This window comes from Echinops telfairi, unplaced genomic scaffold, assembly GCF_000313985.2.
Source record: "Echinops telfairi isolate 266 unplaced genomic scaffold, ASM31398v2 ScPeMD7_70;HRSCAF=299, whole genome shotgun sequence".
In the NCBI taxonomy this organism is placed as follows: domain Eukaryota; kingdom Metazoa; phylum Chordata; class Mammalia; order Afrosoricida; family Tenrecidae; genus Echinops; species Echinops telfairi.
In genome coordinates this window covers 42,564,308-42,572,996 of record NW_022103968.1, presented here as the reverse complement: position 1 = coordinate 42,572,996, position 8,689 = coordinate 42,564,308, and the positions used below count along the sequence as shown (strand labels likewise).

At 39.4% G+C, this 8,689-nt stretch overlaps 2 protein-coding genes across 3 annotated transcripts in view; both read right to left on the bottom strand.

Annotated features, from left to right (window-relative positions):
• PRKG1 (protein kinase cGMP-dependent 1) overlaps nucleotides 1–8,689 on the bottom strand; it is a 1,384,334-nt gene that overhangs the window by 556,904 nt on the left and 818,741 nt on the right. The window lies entirely within an intron of this gene.
• Nucleotides 5,910–6,180, bottom strand: LOC101642123 (MICOS complex subunit MIC10-like). The gene has a single exon (XM_045291649.1). It carries the CDS (start codon nucleotides 6,160–6,162, stop codon nucleotides 5,932–5,934), a length of 231 nt encoding a protein of 76 aa, XP_045147584.1. The 5' UTR covers nucleotides 6,163–6,180; the 3' UTR covers nucleotides 5,910–5,931.

Below are 8,689 nucleotides of genomic sequence, written 5' to 3'. Positions count from 1 at the left end.
CCCAATGTCCACCTGCCGCCCCACTACCAAACCAATAACTATTGCACCTAGGTCTGTTCCCCCCTTAATCTTAAATATATTTACATATGTACATGCCAAGACATGAAATTTAACAACTCACATGCAACATCTAATTTTCAAAATGCAAGGACATCGATTTAGTCAGTCATTCGCCTCTAGACCAATGACTCTACTAGGGTACATAAACCTCAGGAACCACAACTAACCCACAGAATTACTATTTTCAACTCTTAAGTTAAGGTGTAGGATAGCCTTCATGCAGGAATTTTGGAGCTTCCTTCAAGTAATAAAAGTTTCTATACTAATGAGGGCAATTGGCTGGAGGAAAACTGGTGTCTAACCAATCCCAGGTTCAAAGCATTAGAGGCTGGCTAGATTGACACCTACAGAACTCTGCCTCTCTATTACATCCTGGGGTACCAGGATGCAAAATTAGCCCAATTAGTCCGGATTATGAAATTATTGCAAGCTATACACACACTTAAAAATCAGTCAATAGGAATTAACATAATTCAAAAATATAATTATTTAATACATTCATTGAGGCAAGGGATTATTTTTTATATACTCTCTATCTCCACAGCCCAAGTTTCAACTAAAGGGTAAATTGTTCACAGTTAAGGATTGTAACAAAAAAGCACACGAAAGATTTCCAAAAGGGAATTCTGAGGGCAGAGTCATCTCTGAAAACTGTTTCATGAATAATTGTATGTTATGACTTGCATAGACATGACAACTTTAAAGTATAATCCTGCCCTGAAGAAGACAGAGCAAAAATGCATGCTTACAGCTAAACAACATTATTATAAATAGCAAAGGAGGCCCCTGGAGAAAACATAACCTGTCAAATTACATGATGCTAACAGTGAAAATCCAGTCAAGCAACTGTGCTTGGTATTTAGGGTTGGGGTTTCAAACAGGGACAACTGAAAAATACTTGAATGCATCACTCACTTTGTGTTTATCTGAAAGTGTCTCATGGTTAGATTTGGATTATGGATATTTGAAACTTCTAGTTCAGAAGTGACATTCTTCATCTCAGGTTGTCAGTGGTCACTAATTTTTTTATGATATTCCAACTGATCACTTGATTGATGTCTACCAAGTTTCTCCTTCATTCATTAGAAGATTTTTATTCATTAAAGATTTCCCCTTTATTTATTAGAAGTAAGATTCTAAATTCAGCTTCGATGCTGTTGTCGCTGATGGGGAGTTGACCCCTAATCATGACCACACCATGAGCCCCATGCACAAAAAGATCCATTGGATTTTCTCTCTTTGATTTTTTTATCAGAAGATCGCCACACATTTTTTCCTGGTCTTCCTCAATATAGAAGTTCTTCTAAAATCTGTTTAGCATCACACACCTCCCCTGACAGATGACCAGTTTCTGTACTTGAGGTACACTGGCCGGAAATGGAACTTAAGTCTTCCTGATGGAAGGTAAGAATTATACCAGTGATCAGCCAACACGCTCCCCGCTATTTACACTCTAAGGAGGGGATTTAATCTCATCCTTGAGAGGGCAAGATCTATATTTATTATGCAAAATTTCCTGTACAACAGATTTGTCTCTTCTCTCCCCGTTTACTTTTATCAACATAGATTCAAGAATCATTTTATTTAATGTGGTTTTTAAAAATATGTGCCTGTATGCTTACTCACTTCACTGCCATTGAGTGGATGCCCGCTCACAGTGCCCCTAGTGTACTGTGTAGAATAGCCCCTGTGGGTTTCCTAACTTTAACTCTTTATGGAAGTAAAAAGGTCCATCTTTATCTCAAGGAACAGCTGGTGGTTTTGAACTGCAGACTCTGGGGCTAGCAGCCCAATGGCACCCAGGCTCCTACTACTTACAATCTGGTGTTTCAGAGGACAATTGGAGTCCTAGACCACTTACTCAAAATTCATTAGCAAATAGTTTTGCACTTTCACCTTCAACAAATAAACTCCAAAGAAGTCTATCTGGATCACATGATGAAACTTTCCATATACTGATCACAAATAATATCTGGATTGCTGCTATAGTGCTCCAATATCAAACTCTAAAATCCACGGAACGCATTCATTCTTTGTGTCGAGGTTTGCCAATGGATCATTTCCATATTAAATGACTACTTTTGTTCATTTCTGTAATTGGCCATGCCTTAGCCTACTGAAAGCTAAAGTTTAGTCAATTCCTTTGCATTGCAGCATGTGAAGGAACAGGATTTGAACAGCCAAACAAAACTTTGAACCTTCATACAGTAGAACACTGAAAAAGAAACTGGGTTTTTAAAAATCATTTTATTGGGGGTTCATACAATTATCACGATACATCCATCCATCCATTAACATTTGTGGCCATCATATTTCTCAAAACATTTGCCTTCTACTTGAGCCCTTAATATCAGCTCCTCATTTTCCCCCTCCTTCCCTGCTCCCCCCTCCCTCAAGAATTCTTGATAATTTATAAGTTATTATTATTTTGTCATATCTTACACTGTTCGACGTCTCCCTTCACCCACTTTTCTGTTGTCCATCCCTCAGGGAAGAGGGTATATGTAGATCCTTATAATAGGTTCCCCCTTTCCACCCCACTCTCCCTCCAACCTGCTGGTATCACCACTCTCACCACTGGTCCTGAAGGGATCATCTGTCCTGGATTCCCTGTGTTTACAGTTCCTATCTGTACCAATGCACATCCTCTGGTCTAGTCAGATTTGTAAGGTAGAATTGGGATCATGATAGTGGGGGGAGGAAGCATTTAAGAACTAGAGGAAAGTTGTATGTTTCACCGTTGCTACCCTGCACCCTGACTGGCTTGTCTCCTCCCCGAGACCCTTCTGTAAAGGGATTTCCAGTTGCCTACAGATGAGCTTTGGGTCTCCACTACGCATTCCCCCTCTTTTACAATGCTAGTATTTTTTGGAATAATCTGCAGGGTCTGTTATTTTTCTTCCCTTTTGAGTCCTTAGCCTATTGGAGTAAGAAAAATGACCAGGGAAATGCAGCAGTAACTTGTTGCTTTTTACCTATTCATGCTCCTATCAAAAGGTAAATATCCTGTTATTCACATTGAATGTATGTACATGTGATGTTAATAGTAAATTATATTTGATGAAGATCCAAAAACAGATCTCTAATTTTTCAATACACATCAACAGGGAAATAGATTCAGTATAAAGGTAGTTTAACTAGAATAAATCCGTTCTGCCATCTTATTAAATATGCTTTCTATGAAGTTCAGAAGAATCACTTGTCCTTTGTAGGAAGAAAAGCAATATAACTAGGTATACAAAGAGAACAGTTTGCTGAATAATGAATAAATTTTAGTATTAACAACTCAACAGCTATATCCATACTTATTCTGATCATTTGCTTAGTCCTTGTTACCCTGGCAACCCAATGAATGATGCCAATTAGATGGAAGCACATGTAGTACTTGTTTCAATATATGTATCCCATTGTAGTAAGAGAGCCTGAAAGGCTAACCTCTATGCTCACTCTGAGATGCTGGGATATCAGGGTAAGTGATGTGAAAACCTGTTACCAGGTGACACCCTTTTCCTCCTAAGAGGAAAGGTAGAAAATATTTTGTTCTGTTGGCTATGTCCCAGAAAAACTAGAAACCACAGAGACCTTGAGGTACACAATGTCCAATTACCTAGACTTGTTCTGGGCACATGAATTTGAAAACTGTGGAGAATGTTCGCTTTGACTGTAAGCCAAGATGAAGCCATTCAAAGGTCCCCCGGGACATTTACCAGAAACCATGCAGAAGAACTGTAAACTAGAGAACAGGGTTTTTCAGTGATAGCCTAAACAAAATTGGAAATTTTGTTCACAAGGGGAATCATCTCTTATTCCCCCTCGGGGTGAAAGAGAGGAATAGGCAAGAAGCAAGTGGCAGTGGCATCAGCAGGTGGCAGAAGGCTAGAAGCAGTGAGGCAGCCGCTCTGTTGCATTCCACGAGGGCAGGTGGTATGGTGAGGCCAGTGTGGTACAGAGCATACAGGACAACTCGGATGACACGTACTCGACACCCCCAAGTCAAAGACTCATCACTGATAGGATAGAAGATGTGAGAAGAGATGACAAGATTTGGAGCCCTAGCCATCCCAGTGGATGTGGGGGTCCTATGGCCCACACTTTTTCATGACAAGCTTAAAAAGACCAGGGAAATGAAAGGCCACACAGTAGTATGTGCATTTTTAATGAAATTGATAAAAGGTAGTACACCTGTAAATATGTTTCTAAGAAAAGTGAAGGGTGTCTCAGATATCTTTCCGTTCTAACACTCCACCCCCAACCTCTTATATAACATCTCCTCAAATGCAAGGCTAGGTGTACCAAGTGGGCTTATTTAGGTAAGAGGAAGTCAAAAGGATAGAAGATACCATTACAGTAGCAATAATGATGAAATTAATTGCTAATTTAAATTGATGTTTTTTTCTAGTCATTGTTTACTTGGTCAGACTATTTGCCTTCTACTTCAAGAAGTTACATTTGGGGATATTTCAAAGGCCTCTGCATGAGTAAAATAATATTAATCATGTTCATAGGTCGTGTTTCTTAAAGAGTAGTATCAAACTCCTTGATGGTTTCATACAGAGAAGATTCTATATATCTCTTTCTTCTTCTTGTTTTAAAATCATTTTATCGGGGGCTCTTCCAGCTCTTATAATAATCCATAATACATCGTGTCAAGCACATTTGCACATATGTTGCCATCATCATTTGGCAAAACATTTCTTTTCTACTTGAGCTCTTGGTAGCAGCTCATTTTTTCCCTCCCTCCCCCACCCTCCCATCTTCATGAATCCTTGATAAATTATAAATTATTATTTTTCATATCTTATACCATCTGCTGTGTCCCTTCACCCATGTTTCTGTTGCTAGTCATCCTCAGTGTTGTGGGGGGGGGCTGTTATATGTGGATCATTAGGATCAGTTCCTCTTTTCTCCCCCCCACCCTCCTCCTACCCTCATGGTATCGATACTCCCATTAACATTCCTGAGGGGTTTATCTTTCCTGGATTCTCTGTATCAAGAGCTCTTATCTGTACCAGTGTATGTGCTCTGGTCTAACTGCATTTGTAAGGCAGAACTGGGGTCATGATTGGGGGTGGCATTAAAGAACTAGAGGGATGTTGTATGTTTTGTCGGTGCTATAGTGCACCCTGGCTGGCTTGTCTCTTCCTTGTGACCGCTCCGTGAGGGGATGTCCAATGGTCTACAGATGGGCTTTGGGTTGCCACTCCACTCCTCCTCTCGTTCACATTGATATGATTGGTTTTTGGGCGTCTTCTAATGCCTGGTATCTGATCCTGTCAACACCTCATGATCACACAGGCTGGTGTGCTTCCATGTGGGCTTGGTTGCTTCCCAGCTAGATGGCTGCTTATTATCTTCAGGCCTTTAAGACCCCAGATGTTATATATTTTAATAACTTGGCACCATAAGCTTTCTTCACCCCATTAGCGTATGCACCCAGTTTGTCTTCAGCGATCCTGTCAGGATGGTGAGCATCACAGAATTCTGGATTATTAGAACAAAGTGTTCTTGCATTGAGGAAGTACTTGAGTAGAGGCCCAATGTCCAACTGCTACCTTAATATTTAACATACAATATATGTACATAGATCTATATCCCTATCGTTATATATAAATATATTTATCTATGCATTTATTTGGGGGGGGTGTCCTATTTGTTTATTTATTTTAAGATTGTAAGACCACCTCCTTGCAACTTCCAGAGAGAAAATACAAAACAAGAAACAGACTTGGTTTCAAATGCATAAACCGTGTGCTGGAGTATAAAGCATTACTGATCACATTAGTCAGAAGAATGTCAGCTGACTCCAGGGCACTTCAATATTCCTGAGGAATAAACACTATTTCTTTTTCTTCCCACTGGGATGGTCTCAGGTCATTGCTCTTTGACAAATTTTCCATGAAGAAGATATGGAGCTTGGCAATCGTGCTGACAGTTGGAGTAGGCCATCCCCAATTCCATGCCAGAACCAAAGGCTAGTGGCCACATCCTTCTTTTAAAAAAGGTAAAGGAGAAAATAATTCCCAATCCAAAACCAGTACCTATCTTCACAACCGCATCGGCCAAGCACCAGTCCCACTTCCTGCCGAGCTCTGAATCCATCATGTTCCCCACCGGCAGCTCCAGCTCCTCTATGCATTTCTTTCTGGAATTTTTTTATCCACCTTTTGAGAGGGAACCTAGATAACTGTATTTCAGCAAATTCTGACACATAAACATGATTGAAAATTGTTTCTTGGTATTTATTTTGTTGTTCTTAAGTAACTGATTAATTAAGACTAAATTTAATTTGTACAGCTAATGAAATGCCTTTGTGATAATGGATCACAGTGTAAAGAACATTTAACAGTGACTTTTTTTTGAAAGATATACTGTGAAAAAAACCACACCTCTCTATTATGCTATCCCAAGAAGGTAATTTTGCTTGGCAAACTAGAGGGGCAATAAAGAAGAGAGAGGTCTTCGGCAAGACAGATTGACACAGAGGCTGCAACAATTGGTTCAAACATAAGAACAACTGTGAGGAAGATGAAGGCCCAGGCAGTATTCCCTCTGTTGTACATAAGGTCGCTGTGCGTTGGAACAGACTCAATGGCACTTAGCCATAACAAGAAGGTGGCACAGTGAATTAAGTACCAGGCTGCTAACCACAAGATCAGAGGTTCAAAGCCACATCAAAAATATGGGGCATCTTGCTCCTATGAAGACTTACAGTCTTGGGGGAGGGAGAGAAAAAAGAGGAGCTGATACCAAGGGCTCCAACAGAAAGTAAATGTTTAGAAACTCATGATTGCAAATATGTACAAATTTGCCTGATACAATTGATATATGAATTGTTATAAGAGCTGTAAAAGCCCCCAATAAAATTTTTTTTAAGGTTCACAGTCTTAAAAAGCAGTTCTTTGTTGTTCTATTGGGTTGAAATAAGTTGAGGACACCAAGAACATCATTCATAAAGCAAGCAAACGGTCATTAAAATATAGGAAAGTAAGAAAAGAGCAAAGTGGATGTCAGAAGAGACGCTTCTTTTTATTTGTGGAGTAGCTAAAGCAAAAGTAAGAAATTATGATGCCAAAGTGCTGAACAGAAAATTGCAAAGGGCAGCTCAAGAAAATAAAGTAAAATATCATAATGGCATATGCATAGATCTAGACTTAAAAACCAAAAAGGAAGAACATATTCAGCATATCTTAAACCGAAAGACTCAAGAGAACATCCAAGCTCTGAGTTGTAATATTTGAAGATTCTTTCAGCAAAATATTAATTGTTGAAGGAAGCATCAAAAGAAGGTGGAAAGAATACACAGAGTCACTTTACCAAAAACAATCAGTTGACATTCCACCATTTCAGGAGGTAGCAAATAAGCAAAAACCAGTAATACTGAAGGAAGGATTCCAAGCTTCATTGAAAGCATTACCCAAAAAACAAAGCTTCAGGCATTAATGGAATACTGATAGAAATGTTAAAATAAGCTGAAGAAGCAGTGGAAATGCTCACGGTCTACACCAGAAAATTTGAAAGAGAGCTACTTGGACAACTGACTCAAAGGGATCCATATTTTTACCCATTCTAAAGTAAGATGATCCAAGAAAATGTTTAAAATATCGAATAATATCAGGAACATCACATGCAAGTACAATTTAACTGGATATCGTTCTACAATGGTTGCAGCAGTACATTGTTACAGGGAGCATCCAGAGGTGCAGGTGGATTCAGAAGAGGATTTGGAACAAGGGATATCATTACTGATGCCAGAAGGATCATGGCTGAAAGCAGAGAATACCAGTAAAAGTAAATATCTATTTACTTTTGTTTTCTTGACTACGCAAAGGAATTAGAATGTGTGGATCATAACAAAACTATAGATAGCCTCGAGAAACATGGGAACTCCAGAACACTTGTGCTGCTGAGGAACTTGGACATGAATCAAGAGGCAATTATGAAAACAGAACAAGAGCATACTATATGGTTTAAAATCAGGCAAGCTGTGAATCAGGGTTGTATCCTATCACAATACATATTCAATCTTTATGCTAAAAAAGTAATCAGAGAAATTGGGTTATATGAAGAAGAATGCAGCTTGAGGATTGAAGGAAGGCTTATTAAGAGCCTACAGAATGCAGACGACACAACCTCGCTGGCTGAAATGGGGGAGGATTTGGAGCACTTGCTGGTAAAGATCAAGGATCGCAGCCTTCGGTATGGATTGCAACTTCGGGATGTCAAGAAGACCCAAATCCTCACAGGCGACTCAATGGTAGCATCATGATAAATGGAGAAAGAGTGAAGTTGTCAAAGTTTTGTCATTCTAGGATCCACAGTCAATGCCCACGGAAGCAGCAGTCAAGAGATGGAATGAAACATTGCACTCAGTAAATCTGCTGTGCAAGAACTCTTGTAAGTGCTGAAAAGTAAGGTATTTACTTTGAAGACTAAGGTGTTCCTGACCCAAGCCACGGTATTTCCCATTCCCATACATGCATATGAAAGTTGGACATTGAATAAGGAAGAGTCGATGTGTTTGAATTACTGTGCTGGTGAAAACTACTGAAGAGTATCATGGGCTTCCCAAAGAACCAATAAACCCATCTTGGAAAAAGTACAACCAGAATGCTCCTGAGAGGCAAGGATG

Bases quoted from the DNA above. Each gene is read 5' to 3' on its own strand.
- LOC101642123 (XM_045291649.1), bottom strand. From the start codon at position 6,162: ATGATGGATTCAGAGCTCGGCAGGAAGTGGGACTGGTGCTTGGCCGAT.